Raw genomic sequence first — 15,951 nt, forward strand, 5'->3', positions numbered from 1 at the left:
TTAATTTAATTAAGTTGGATATCGTTTTCATCTCTAAACCTATATTATAATATTATAATATAATTTAGGTATAATTATTAAAGCACGTATGTTGTTGCATCTTGCATTTGCAACTTTTATTCTAGTGTTCCAATACGAATTAAAATATTAAGTGTAATATTTTGGAATTTTTGAAATTGTATTGCAATTTTCTTTCATTTATTAATTTATAAATTAATTTAAACAATTTTTAAATTTTTTCGCGTAATTTTTCTATGGTTTTTACTTATTGACTGTAAATACTTAAGAGCGTTTGAATATTACAATTGCAAACTTACACTAATATATTGTCTTAAATGCAATTATATGTTGAACGTATGACTTTAGATCAATCTTTAAATAACATGTAAAATATTATATCCTTTTTTGGTATTTAAATATTTTCTGAAAAAGAAAGATGATAATAGATGTAATGGTTATTTATTAAATATATTATATTCAAACTATACTGTGAAGTGTGAACTGTAATGTTAAAAATATAATAATAACAAATTAATAACAATGATGATAATTATTATTATCATTATTATTACAATAAAGATACACGTTGTTACTTTTCAGTGCGTATTTTAATATTTTAAGTGGAGTTTTGGGAATTTTTTTAATAAAGTTACAATAAATATTATTTCTTTTTACTGCTACAACATCCATGCTCAAATTATAATATATTGTCTATAAAGTATACGGTAGTACCCCCAATACAGGGTGTAACAGAAAGATCTGAAAAAAAATTGTGACATTTACATGGATAATAAATAATTTAAGAAATATATAGGTATTTATGTCAGGGTTCAATTACCTATTGGCACTTGTCTTCCGCAGTATTTTTATTTTATATTTTATCTAGGTTTGCCGTATAAATTTGTTTAGAACAAACCGTTGAAATATCGCATCGTCAAGATGTCGAACTCGTGCTGCAGCCTGCAGCCAACTGTTGGTAAGGTCCATTTCAATGCCCCCCCCCCCCCCACCACTTACGAAATTTGAACTTTTGTCCTTGCCAAACGTTTATGCATCGTTTGTGCAGAAATGGGTACCAAGTCCAATCGTTTGTGCACAAAAACTGTAAGCTCTAGCCAAAAACAAAATGGGGGGGCCATTGAAACGGTAGCCCCCCCACATTGAATATTTGAATTTTTGAATGTGCCAAACGTTTGTGCATCGTTTGTGCAGAAATGTGCACCAGGTCCAGACGTTTGTGCACAAAAACTCCCAGCTCTATCCAAAAAAACAAAGTGATGGGGGGGCATTGAAACGAGACACCCCCTTTTTGGGAAATTGAAATTTTGAAGGTGCCAATCGATTGTGCATCGTTAGTGCAGAAATGTGCACCCGGTCCCGACGTTCGTACACAAAAACACCCAGCGCTATCCAAAAAACAAAGTGGGGAAACGAGAGTCCTCCTTTTTTGAAATCTTAAGTATTTGTCATATTAATAAATATCGTTTAGGAACTAATAGGTTTAATACAATTTTACTATTACCATGTAAACGTCTAGAAATAGTAGGGCAGTAGGTTCATAATAATTTAGTATACAATTTTACAATATACAATTTTTCAAATTTCTAAAATTGAACTAACCCATTTTAGATTATGAGCGAAGCGACGAATGTATTGATTTTATAATGATGTGTGTTTTTTTATTTTTTTATTTTTGTGTCTGTCATCACCTTTTAGGATAGTAAAAATTCTTGGATTAACGGGAATTTTTACGCAAAATCTGCTTTCGAGAAAATCGATTTTGGTTTTTGGTGCAACTCTAAAACAAATTACCGTAGATACATGAAATTTTGACTGAATGTTTATATTAGCATTTTCTATACGCCGTAACATATTCCAAATATTTTGAGTTGTTTACGGACATTTTCAGTTTCCATTTTTTTTATTTTTTTTTTTATAAATATCAATAAAATTTTATTTGTTGGTTAAAAAAGCTTGAAAATTTAATAGAAGGCTCCTATAGGTTATGGTTTCAAAGGCAGATAATTTTGTGTTAGAAGTTCTTAAAAATTTTTCTTTTTAAATCTAAGATTTGAAAATGTAATACAAGATTATCCATAGGTTTGTCTACCTTTATCAAAAAAAAAATGTCTACTAGAAAGTCAAATTCAATTTTTATGAGCGTTTGAAATTCATATTTTTACAAAATTTGATATTTTTCGATCATTTTGATTTCTCATGTAATGGTAATTAAAAAACGTTTGACTGTAGATACTTGAAAATTTCACTGAATGTTTATATTAGCATTTTCTATACACGATACAATTTTAAAAATAATTTGACTCTTTTGGAGCTGTTTACGGACATTGTCAGTTTTCAATTTTTTTAGTTTTTTTTTCTATAAATATCAATAAAATTTCATTTGTTGGGCGAAAAAGCGTGAAAATTTAATGCAAGGCTCCTGATAATGTTACATTATCAGTTGAAAAATATTAAAAATCCTTAGTCACAGTTTTTATTTATAAGCATTTTCATAAAATGTTTCCTTGTTAAATCTTAGATTTGAAAATGTAATACAAGATTATCCATAAGTTTGTCTACCTTTATCAGCAAAAAAATTTCTACTGAAAAGTCAAATTAAATTTTTATGATCGTTAAAGTTCATATTTTTACAACATTTGATATTCACACGATTTCTCATGTAACGGTTTTCTTATTTTGTTGTAATTAAAAAAACGTATGACTGTAGATACCTATAGATAGTTTTTTCAAAAATTAAAATATACACCAACTTTGCATATAGCAGTTATAGCTTAACAGAAAGGTGAATATTATTGAAAAAATGCATTGGCCCTTCTGAATTTTCAAAGATGAATGCCCTTGGCCTTATACTGACTAATCATTAAACTTTCTTGCAGGGTCCAGAACAGGAACCGAAAAGAACCTTAAAAATTTAGGAACCGTTACCGTTACCGGAATCTTTATTTCCAAAAATGAAAAACAGTTACCGTACCTATAAAAGGGTTATTTCGTTTAGACTAGACTAGTTATTTAGACTAATAAAACTATAGTAATTTTGTTTGTCTGTTTCTAGGTTCAGAAAAATAAAAGTCAAATCTTTTAATGTTTTTATTATTTTGTGTTATATTTTGTCGCCGTAGAAACAGAGGGACGTATCAACCAGTTATTATTTAATATACATAAACCTCTAGTCGGTGAAAATATATAGTTATAAATAATAATACGGACATATTGTTCAACATTATAAAACTAAAAATAGTAATAAGATCCATTTTATATGACATTGTCGACATGTGTTTTACAAGATTACTCATAAGTTCGTCTACCTTTATCAAAGAAAAATGTCTAAAGTAAAACTTTTTTGAACGTTTGAAGTTTATATTCTTACAATATTGTATATTCGCTCGATTTCTCATGTAGCGATTTTGATATTTTGTTGTTACTCAAAAAGGAATAACTGTTGATACATGAAAATTTTACTGAATATATTTATTTTTATTTTCTATACACTATCAAATTTTGAAAATATTTTGACTCTTTGTGAGCTGTTTACGCACATTGTCAGTTTTCAATTTTTTAGTTTTTTTTTCTAATAATATCAATAAAATTTTTTTTGTTGGGTAAAAAAGCGTGAAAATTTAATATAAGGCTCCTGATATACCGTTATAATAGCAGTTGAAAAATTTTAAAAATACATAGCACAATTTTTTTTTATAAGCATTTAAACTTCAAATTTGACAACATTTATCAAATTTATAATTTATTAATTATTTTGTAGTTAAAAATGTACAAAATGTTTAACTTTTATGGCTAAGGATTGAAAATTTAAAACAAGGCTCCACGTAAATAGGTTATATATAAATTACTGTTTTCGCTCAGAATCGTTTTTCTTATACAATTATATCATATCATTAAATTCAAATTTAACACCATCCATTACAGTCACCCACTTGTTACCTACTATACAGCAGAGCGACATCCACTTATCCACCTTTTTTTTAATACGCATTTAGCATGGAGACAGGAATTATTTTTTTTATTATTAATCATTATAAGAAATTATATTTTTGTTGCTAATGATTAATAATTAAAAGAAAAGAAAAATTATAAAAAGAAATCAATTAATAAAATGTTCAACTTTTTATTAATTATATTTATAATTTATTTATTTATAATCTATTTAGAATAGATTATTTATTCAATTAGACTTTTTATTTCAGTTAAGATGTTTTTATTCTATTTTAATTTTACTATTCAATATCTTTTTTTTCATTGAATTTAAAATTTGTTTATTCAATGACTTTTTTTTTATTAAATTTAGTTTTTTTTGAAACTAAAATTTTTGAAACTTTCTAAACCCTTTTTTTTAAATATAATTTGTTTATTCAAGTTTGATTTAAAATCAAAAACAGGACATACAAATTGATATTTAATAAAAAAATAGGAAATTAATAAAGAAAAACCCAGGAAATCAATTGAATAAGAAAAGGATATTTATTAAAAAATAAAATATTAATGAAAAGAGCTTAGTTATATTTAAAAAAATATCTTTATTGGATAAAAAATCGAAAAAGGAAAAACGCAGCTAAATTAAAAATGTATATTTAATAAAAAAACTAATTTTTAATAAAAAAAAGGTTAGTTCAATTATAAAACCATTTTAAAAAAATGTGGATAAGTGGATGTTGCTCTGCTGTACAGTAGGTTACAAGTGGGTCACTGTTATGGATGGTGTTAAATTTGAATTCAATGATATAATAACATTGTATAAGAAAAACGATTCTGAGCGAAAACGGTCAGTCAGCCTATGATTTTACCAAGTATATTTGATGATATTATTGTGAATAAAGTAATTTATAATATATAACCTATTTACGTGGAGCCTTGTTTTAAATTTTCAATCCTTAGCCATAAAAGTTAAAAATTTATAAATTTGATAAATGTTGTCAAAATTTGAACTTTAAAAGCTTATAAAAAAAAATTGTACCAATGTATTTTTAATATTTTTCAACTGCTATTAGAACAATATATCAGGAGCCTTATATTAAATTTTCACGCTTTTTTACCCAACAAATAAAAATTTATTGATATTTATAGAAAAAAAAAATAAAAAAATTGAAAACTGACAGTGTCCGTAAACAGCTCAAAAAGAGTCAAAATATTTTCAACATTTTATGGTGTATAGAAAATGCTAATATAAACATTCCGTGAAATTTTCAAGTATCTACAGTCATTCGTTTTTTAATTACAATAAAATAAGAAAATTGTTACATGAGAAATCGAGTAAATATCAAATGTAGTAAAAATATAAATTTCAGACGCTCATAAAAATTTAATTTAAGTTTCTTCTAGACATTTTTTTTTTTGGTAAAGGTAGACAAACTTATGAGTAATCTTATATTACATTTTCAAATCTTAGATTTAAAAAGAAAAATTTTTATGAATTCTGAACTCAAAATAATTTGCTATTTTTCGTGATTTTTCCGTATTTTGTCAAAATTTGAACTTTAAATGCTTATAAATAAAAACTGTAACTAAAGATTTTTAATTTTTTTCATCTGCCTTTGAAACAATAACCTAGGAGCCTTCTATTAAATTTTCAAGCTTTTTTACTCAACAGATAAAATTTTATTGATATTTATAGAAAAATAAACTAAAAAAATTGAAAACTGACAATGGCCGTAAACAGCTCAAAAAGAGTCAAAATATTTTGTTAATTTTATGGTGTATAGAAAATGCTAATATAAACATTCAGTCAAATTTTCATGTCCCTACGGTAATTTGTTTTAGAGTTACACCAAAAACCAAAATCGATTTTCTCGAAAACAGATTTTTCGTAAAAATTCCCTTTTTTCCTTAATTTTTCTTTTGTTTTTCACGTCGCTTGTGTGTTTTTTTTTACTTTTGACCCCCCAAAGTACCAACTAGATTCACTTTCCTATCAGAAAAGTTACTTTTGAAGAAAATCCAAGCACTTTTACTGTCCCAAAAGGTGATGACAGACACAAAAATAAAAATAAAACACACATCATTGTAAAATCAATACATTCATCGCTTCGCTCAGAATCTAAAATAATAATCCAAAAGAACCTAAATAGGATATAAACATCAGTCGAATAAAAATTGTAAAATTGATAAAAATCAAATATTAATAAAAAAAATCAGTTTAATGAAAAATAATATTTTATAAAAAAATCTAAATTCAATTAAAAATGCATATTTAACTAAACACCTTTTATTAATATTAGATTTTTTATTCAGCTGCTTTTTTCTTTTTTAGATTTTTTATGCAATTAAGATATTTTTTTTTAAATTTAACCAGGCTCCTTTTATTAATATTTGATTTTTTATTAAATATCATTTTTTTATTCAAATGATTTCCTGGGGTTTTCTTTCTTAATTTTTAATTTTTATAAATTTCAATTTTTATGTATTGTTATCGATTTTTTACTAATATTTATTAGAATCTAGAAAAAGATATAAAAATCAGTCAAATAAAAAATTGTTAATTGATAAAAATAGAATATCAATAAAAAAAATCTTAATTGAAATAAAAAGTCTAGTTGAATAAATAATCTATTTATAAATATAATTAGTAAAAAGTTGAACATTTTACTAATTGTTTTCTTTTTATAATTTTTATTAATTTTAATTATTAATCATTAGCAACTAAAAAATAATTTCCTTTAATGATTAATAAAAATAATAAAAAATTATTCTTGTCGTAATGGATGGCACGTGAACGAGGTTGCACAGAAATCGTGTGGATTTCGGCGATAGTAGTGCAAATCCATGCTTAATGCGTGCTAAATGATGGAGTAGTTCAAATTTAGAAATTTGAAAAATTTTACTCTACTGGCGTTTCATTATCTCGCCACCACCGCCCGTTGATTTTTGTGATTCCGGGGACACTGATATCGTGTAAATTACAATATTAGTCATTCATGCTAATTGCATTTTTTTTTGTACGTGCTAATTATTAATGAAATAAAAATTTAAAAATTTCCAATGGTCGGTGCTGGCGCAACTCACGTAATAATATAATAATATTATGTTTTAAATATTCCATGGTAAACCTAACTGAGAATTTATCTCAGTGGTATTCTGCAGAAGGATCAGTTTTTATTTTTCAAAATTGGTGATTTTGAAGTTTTTTTGAATTATACAATAATATTTGAATAGGTACGGAAATAAAAATTTTTCGTTGAATACATAAATTAGTTTTTATATTGGTATCGCCATTCGTATAATTAGTAGAGAATATTGGTACAATAGTTGGGTTTTCTGGTTTTTTAATCCATGACAGTTTCAAAAATGTGTTCATAATTTGAATTATTCAAAAATAAATTTGGCGGGAAATTTTCTTTTGTCAATCTTTAAGATCGATACGCGATACTTTTTTAAGAACATAAATTTGATCTCGTAGATTGGCTCCGTTGTAGCTTGAAGACTTCAAGTCGATACGACTAATATTGAAGAATTTAAGATTTTTTTTTAGAAGTGTTATTTAAAAAAAACTATAAATCTAAAGTTCAATTTTTGGAACTCAGATCAGCTATGATAAAATCTCATAAAGTACCTACTTGAGCAAAAGTATTCAAATACTTTTTAATTACTTAAATACGCGTATTTTATATACTTTTCAAAACAGGTATCTGTATTTGAATACTCTTAAAAAGTATTTTTTCTAGTTAGTATTCTATTGATTGTTAAACTATCAACTTAATCTTTTAATAAATCAAGAAATAAAACAACTATACAACTCTAAAATTTATCAAATGTGTAATAGTATAATAATTGAGGTAACAGTAATTCTCGGATAATATTTTTTTTTCAATTTAATTAATTTAAATAATACAAAAGATGGATTATTTAGGACACACGTATCCTTCTCAATCACATTCTAAAATCCATTCCTACACCACAGACTCAATATTACTTGAGAGGATTGGGAACAACGCTAGACATACAACAATCGACTGCCTCATATGAAACAATTGGTTATTATCATGCTCACACATTTAGGAACCCCATTAATTCGTGCCAAATATATGATAGAGTGAAAGAAAAAGTTCACTTAGTCAATGAAAATACCAAAGTAAATTTACAAATTATATTGTACTCTAAGTAATTTTTTATATGATTTTTCTTTGTGGCATAGGCATAGAATTGTATCATGTTCTTATATTTAAATTAAATTTATTTATATTTGAACGGTATCAAAGGTTTCATGAATTATTTATGATAATAAATTTATCTTAGCTTTTATGATAGCTATATTAATAATATTGTATTATATATAGTATAGGTAGTAGTGTACTTATAAATAATATTTACAAGTAAAGTTTTTTATAAGTTAATTTTAATTTTCTAGAAATTTAATAGAAGGCTCCTAGTCTATTGTTTTAAAGTCAGATAAAAAAAATTAAAAATCCAGTCACAATTTTTTTTTTATAAGCATCTAAAGTTCAAATAATATTGACAAAATACATAAAAATGACGAAAATCCGCAAATTATTTTGAGTAAGAAAATCATGAAAAATACAAGACTCCTCATAAGTTTGTCTACCTTTATCAAAAAAAAAAAAAATGTCTACAAGAACATCAAATTAAATTTTTATGAGCGTTTGAAATTCATATTTTTCATTAACTTGACACTCACTCGATTTCTTATGTAACGATTTTCTTATATTGTTGTAATTAAAAAACGAATGACTGTATACTTGAAAATTTCACTGAATGTTTATATTATCATTTTCTATACACGACAAAAGTTTGAAAACAAAATGACTCTTTTTTAACGTTTTAAATGTCAATTAAATGTTATTTGTTGGGTAAACAAGCTTGAAAATTTAATACAAGGCTCCAGCTATATTGTTACAATGAAATTTGTAAAATATTAAAAATTCTTAGTCACAGTTTTTTTGATAAGCATTTAAAGTTAAAATACTGAAAAATCATAAATCTTTCAAGTTAAATATTCATAAAAAATTTTCTTTTTAAATTTAAGATTTGAAAATGTACTACAAGATTACTCATATGTTTGTCTACCTTTATCAAAGAAAAATGTCTATAAGCAAATAAAATAAAATTTTTTAGTACGTTTGAAGTTCATATTTTTACAACATTGGATATTCACTCGATTTCTCATGTAGCGATTTTGATATTTTGTTGTTATTCAAAAACGAATAACTGTTGATACATGAATATTTTACTGAATATTTTTATTTTTATTTTCTATACACCATCAAATTTTAAAAATATTTTGACACAGCTGTTTACGCTTATTGTCCGTTTCAATTTTTTTTAGTTTTTTTTTTTATTAATATCAATAAAATTTTATTTGTTGGATAAAAAAGCGTGAATATTTAATACAAGGCTGATGATGTATTATTACAATAGTAGCTGAAAAGTATTAAAAATACATAGAATATAATTTTTTAGTTATAAGTATTTAAAGTTCAAATTTTACAAAATTTATCAAATTTAAAATGTAATAATTATTTTGTATTTAAAAATGTATAAAATGTTCAACTTTTATAGCAAAGGATTGAAAATTTAAAACTATTTTCCACGTAAATAGGTTATTTATAAAATACTTTATTGACAATAATATCATCAAAATATATACTTGGTAAAATCATAGGCTGACTGACCGTTTTCGCTCAGAATCGTTTTTCTTATACAATGATATTATATTATTGAATTCAGATTTAACATCATCCATTACATTGGAATCACTTGTACCCACTTGTAACCAACTGTACAGTAGAGCGACATCCACTTACCCACTTTTTTTATATTAAAACTTAATTAACAGTCGGGTATCATCCTAACCTAACCTACCGTGTATTTATTATAAAAATATACAATATTGTACAAATTATATATTCAAACGCCCATAAAAAAATATTGTTACTTAACACTAAATTTAATAGTATTGTTATAAGTAGAACATTTTACTAAAATTTCTTCTCTTAGCTTTCAAAGGAAAAACTTTTATGAATTTCTAACTGAAGAATAGCTTAAAAATTTGAAAAAATTTAAAAGCTCAAAAAGCGTCAAAATAGTTTGAAAATTTAACCATAAAAGGAAAATCCGATATAAATATATGGTAAACATTTAATGAATCTACAGTTATTTGTTTTGAAAATATAAAAATCAATCAATAATTTACAGCTGAATATCAAATGTAGTAAAAATTATAAATTCAAATGCTCATAACAAATTACGTTCTGTTTAAGTACACTTTTTATTGTTTGTGAAAGGTAGGAAAACATATGCAAAATCTTCTATTAACATTATTCATTTTAGGTATGAAAAGAAAAACTTTTATGAATTTATAACTTAATAATAATTTATAACATTTAAAGAATTTCCCATGGCTATTAATAGCTGAAAAAGTTTCAAAATTCTTTGAATATATTACCATTTATGGACAATGGCCGATTTAAGATTTGGTAAAAATTTCAAGTATCTAGATTCATTTGTTATTAAGTTACAACAATATATCAGAAATTGATTGATGAAAATTCTTTAATGTCCTATGAAAATCCAATATCGAAAAAAATTACATTGATAATAAATAAGAATTATGTACTTGTTAAGTTTGTATAATACAATTATTCATCATTATAGTTTTATAACACCTGTATAGAGCTGTATTACATCAAATCCTGACTTAAAAATGATAAACATAAAGTTGATTAATTTATTATTAGTTGTACCACATTGACTACCATGGGACCCCTGGAAGTCATTATCGGTACGCTAAGCATATTTTTCCATGTCAATCCAAATTTGTATATACTATTGTATTTGAAAAACCAATGGTAAACAACAAAAAAATTTCAATGTCCACTGTGTATCTCAAAATCTCTGTGTAACCACCACTTTAAAAAGTGAATATCGAAAAATCCTTCCTTATTCTTTCTGCACATCTAAAGCATTAGAAAAACCATTATTCCAAATTTTATTTTGTTTTGTAGTTTTTGAGAAGTAGTGAGTGAGTGAGTGAGTGGTATTAAGATTTTATATACATTGATTATTATAGCGCCATGGAATAGTGAATAATATAAAAACACATTAATTTATGGTCACCGGAGATTATGTGAAGTGGTAGTAATGATCCACTATGGGTGACAATTGTCGCAAAATAATTCAATTTGAGAATTACAGATGACAGCTGGCAGTCATATGGTAGTTAATGTGTTAATAGGCTTTCAACAGTAGGCTAATGAAAAATGTAAATTATAATATTTAATAAAAGAGTGATGATACTATTTTATAGTATTTGAATTATGTTATCCCTTATAAATTACATATCAAGTTGTTGTTCAACAATATCATCAAATGAAATATCAGAGTATGTAGTGAGTTCATCTTTTTCATTTTCTCCAATGCTTTCTTGACTTATTTTACAATTTTCAATAATTTCTTGCAAATCAAACTCCATTGAATTGTTCATCATTTAACTAGCTATTGAAAATAGGAAAGTTATTATTAAAATTTAAGAATAATAAACTCATGGTTTCAGCCTAATAATTTCATGAAATGTACAAAATAGATGTATCTAAAATGCAAATCACTATATAGTGATGAAACAAATAATTTAATTTGTGAAACCTATCTAGTATGTTATATTAAATAAAATATGTATAAAGCAAAAACTTTGATGTTTAAAAAGTGTAAGCAGGTGTTTATTATTTTTTATTTATAAATACAGTGAAATCTCTATTAACAGCGAATACACTAATGAAAACATTAAAGAAAAAAATTGTGATATATTTACTCAAAATTTTAGAAATATTATATAGGTGGTATTTTAAGTTAAATATTGGAATTAGTATATAATATAGTGTATTTTAGTAATAATAAACAAATGAAAAACAATAAATAATAATATTGAAAGTCCATATTATATCTGAATATTTTTTTGGGTGTTTCTGGGTTTCAGTTTCCTAGCAGATATTATGTTTTGGCATACTCTAACACAAAATGATCAGTCATCACTGTCTGTAATATAATGAATATTAGTTCAGTAATGACCAGAGCTTGTAACTTCATTCACTAAAAAATGCCTAAATAAGCATGTATTCATGCTCAAAAAATTATCAAAATATGCATTAAAACATGCACTTAAAAGTTCAAAAAAATATGCATTTATATGCCCTAACATTTTTAAATTATGCACTCAAAATATGCATAGTGTAAAAAAATCATGAGCAAAATTTAAAATAATAAGAATAAATTCATGAATTTATAAAATTACTAATTTCGCCACAAAATTTTGCAAACGGCCCACAACTGTTTGTTTTTCTTTCGGCATTGTTTAAATTAATAAAATATCAATAATACTGTCTACGGTACATATGCCTCACACGAAAACACTAAAACGAAATTGATCGAACGAACTCATAGTATTTCTGATATGAGTAAACTCATCGGCGAGTGCAAGAAAACTATACTGTACCAATGTGCAAAATTATAAATGTGGGTTGGTGAGAAGCTGCACGCGTGTACAGGTTCGTTTTGACGACAAACTTTGTACGGTGGAGGATGATAGTGGTAGTGATTACATTGTTTCCGCGGTACTACGTAAAACGCATAAAATCTAAATAGGTATGTACTAGGACACTAGGTAGTCACACACACACTGAAAAAAAATGAATCAAAACACTATAATTTTGCTAACGGGAAAATAAATAAAAACAAGAAACTTTTCAACTATTTGTCTAAAAAATATTTATATTAAATAATATGCACTAACGACTGTACAAAATCAACTATATGCCAAATATGCCTTAACACCCAAAACATGCAAAAACATGCACTATCAAACTTCATATTATTATTACTATTGTTATGAAACGGATTTGTATCTCAGTTAGCATGTTTTCCTGTGTAGCAAAAAAAACATGCAGATGCATGAACTTACGAGCCCTGGTAATGACCTATAAAACTGATTTTTTTGGTAGATACAATATTATGATATTATGTACAATCCTTAGAATATTTGTATTATTTAATTCTTAAGTTATTTGTTATTCTTGATTAAAATGTCATTTTGTTTACATATTATTCAGGCCAGAGACGGGTAACTTGCAATAATTACCTATCATTTAAGTGTTCAATTAAATAAAATAATGAATGTGAAATTATTTTATGGATAGAAATTTTTAGTTGAATTTTATCAATTAGATCATGATTTATAAAGAAGAAATGGTGATATTAACTTGTAGATCAGATAAAAAAATAAACTTAATTTTCCATTGAATAAGATCAGATAGTTCCGAGTTATATTTTTATTTTGATGATACACGTTTAGCGCATATTACTGACACTAGCAATAACACAATGGCCAAATTTCTCAAGCTCCTTATCGCCTGAGAGTGAGCTAGTCGTTGCCAACTGCTGAACATTTGATGATAGTAACTGGACGGGCAAAAGTGGTGAGAGATGAGCATTATCGACAAAACGAAAACTTGTATCTCCTGTCCTAGAACGGATTATATAAAATTGTTGCTATTTGAAAACAGACAAATTTAGAAATTTAAATAAACAAATTATCATGATAAATGTTATGAGTTGATTCATTTAACTCACGGAACCAAATATATAATGTTACTGGACAGATGAATTTACACTTTATAAATAAAATAGATAAGAACATTTTTTTTAGATATATAACAGGCATTTATTAAGATGCTATTTTAAAATTGTTAATAAAGATGTATGTCAGGGAATACAAATGTTATTATAATAATATATATTGTTATTAAATGCATGAACAATTTTGCAAATTACCTTATTCATATCATTTTTATATGTGGTATATAACTATGTTACATGCACGTTTAGCTCCGTTACTTCATATATTCGAGTGATTCAACCTGTTTTAAAATGTAAAAGTAAGATTATTATCTAGGGCAACCGTAGGCTTTTTATTATATTTTAATTTTAAAGCTAATTATGAGAATTTTATGACGTACAAGTTTTAAAATACTTAGAACTCGCTTTTAAATTAAAATATAATAAAATATATATATTATAATTTAATAAATTTATATAACATAAAAACCCTATGTAGGTGTCCTAGATAAAATCTAACAAATTTTATAAGAGGTAAATACACTCTAATTTTTATATAAACAGGGCTAAACAGGATCTGCTAAGTGTAACATTTTCATGTAAGACATATACAATAAATGTCCATATAATTTCCTCTTAAATAAAATTAATTAGAAAGGATTATCTTCGGATTGTAATTTTCTAGACGCCTCCAACATTTCTGCAGCTGTTGTTTTAGTGTCCTTACGCATATTTCCTCCAGAATACTAGACATAAAAACATTAAAAATGTTAATTTGTAATAATTAAGTATAAATAATATTGCACTGACTGCTCTAGTGTACAAAAAGCAGGTCTATTAGTATGACCATTGATTATAAATACCTACATTATAATTAATGGTATTACCTTAGATCATATAGAATGGTTAGAGCTACATGTGTGTTGATCATATACCGAGCTGGTTCCGACATAACCATTCACCCCCCGATAAATTTCTGGGAGCAACGCATTATTGCGCCAACAAATGCTAAAAAAATAACTAATAAGTAAGGGATTATGTTAGACACAGAAATTATTAAAGGCGCTAATTCCATTGCATATTATGATCTAAGGGTTTTACAAATGTATACTATCATCCTACAAATTAATAACTGATATCCTAATAAAAACACTCATTAAGATTGTGTTAGAAATCGTTAGGTTAAATACAAAACACTTTTTTCCAGTAAACTAAATTATGTGATGTAAAAGAAATTGTAACTTAGTTATTGATAAAATAGTCTAGTAGCAAATTACTAATGAATAAGATTGAAAAACGTATAGAATACACAATTAATAAAGGAATGTTTAAGTATATACTATTGAACTATTACCAAATCATTTTTAAGCCTGTAGTTTGTTTGTAAGAAAGTTGAACGATCCTGAGGAACTCGCAGTCCACTAGCAGGCCTTACTGGAGGTAATGGGATTTTGTTTACTTCACGACTTGCTGTCATTAGCATCTAAAAAATAAAACAGTAGGTATAAACTCTTAGTTCTTATCTTTAGTTGTAATTATTTGGTACTAAAAAATGTATAACATTGAGTAAAGTTACACATTCATTTTTGAAAACCATGGTCAGTTTTTTTGTCATCATTCAACATTTTTGTTTCACGATGTTAAAATCTAATATACCTACATAATAAAATTGAAAAATTGATTATGGCAATTGGTAGTGCAATTGATTTTAGCCAAAATAATCTTACATCGCGTGGAGGAGGTCGACAAAATATTCCATCTTGTGCCAATTGTATTGCTACTTTCACATCGTCGGCATCAACACTCTTCTTTTTCGCAAAGTTTGAAAATGTCTTAGCATCGTCCAACAGTAGCGTTGTGTATCCTTACAAATAAAACAAACACTTTTTATAACAGTGAAAAGCAACACATTAGTTTCATTGCATTTATAATTACTGTGGTTTAACTCCAAGAGATGATTTAAAACTTGTGGTTCAAAATCAACAATACCTAAATCTTTCATAATCGACACAATAATTTGAGTGTCTTTGGGCATATGTTTTCCTTGTGAAGACGCCATTTTACCAAGACAGATTTCTATAAATTTTTATAAATTATAACAACAACAGAAAGCTAATCACGGATGTCTGATAAAAATATAAAAATGGCTAAAATCAATAATCACAAAAGAAATGGGCAGTTCCATATCATGGATCACGGTTACTTTCCCCATACGACACAAACACCATCTGGCAACGATGGCCACACGATCATAAATAATATTATATTATATATTATACTAGCTGATCCCACTGGTACTTCGTTGCTGGTACTTTGTTCAATTCGTTATTTAATATTCGGTGTATGGTGTATGGTGTTCAA

The 15,951-nt window shown here is 25.9% G+C and overlaps 1 protein-coding gene across 1 annotated transcript; it reads right to left on the bottom strand.

Moving 5' to 3' along the window:
- Positions 1-13,878: 13,878 nt before the first annotated feature.
- LOC132936763 (transcription initiation factor TFIID subunit 9-like) lies at positions 13,879-15,687 on the bottom strand. Its single transcript, XM_061003533.1, has 4 exons — positions 15,526-15,687; positions 15,318-15,454; positions 14,945-15,073; positions 13,879-14,336 (listed from the first exon to the last, which is right to left on the bottom strand). The coding sequence occupies exons 1-4, from the start codon at positions 15,647-15,649 to the stop codon at positions 14,241-14,243; spliced, it is 486 nt and encodes a 161-aa protein (XP_060859516.1). The 5' UTR covers positions 15,650-15,687; the 3' UTR covers positions 13,879-14,240.
- Positions 15,688-15,951: the final 264 nt, after the last annotated feature.

The sequence above is a fragment of the Metopolophium dirhodum genome, chromosome 1 (genome assembly GCF_019925205.1).
Source record: "Metopolophium dirhodum isolate CAU chromosome 1, ASM1992520v1, whole genome shotgun sequence".
Lineage (NCBI taxonomy): Eukaryota > Metazoa > Arthropoda > Insecta > Hemiptera > Aphididae > Metopolophium > Metopolophium dirhodum.

What these genes read in the sequence shown, in the direction of transcription:
- LOC132936763 (XM_061003533.1), bottom strand. Translation starts at nt 15,649, where the DNA reads ATGGCGTCTTCACAAGGAAAACATATGCCCAAAGACACTCAAATTATT. An exon ending in TCTCTTGGAGTTAAACCACA is followed by an intron (nt 15,455 to 15,525) that starts GTAATTATAAAT and finishes TTTATTTGTAAG; the next exon opens with GATACACAACGCTACTGTTG. An exon ending in ACAGGCTTAAAAATGATTTG is followed by an intron (nt 14,337 to 14,944) that starts GTAATAGTTCAA and finishes TTTTATGTCTAG; the next exon opens with TATTCTGGAGGAAATATGCG.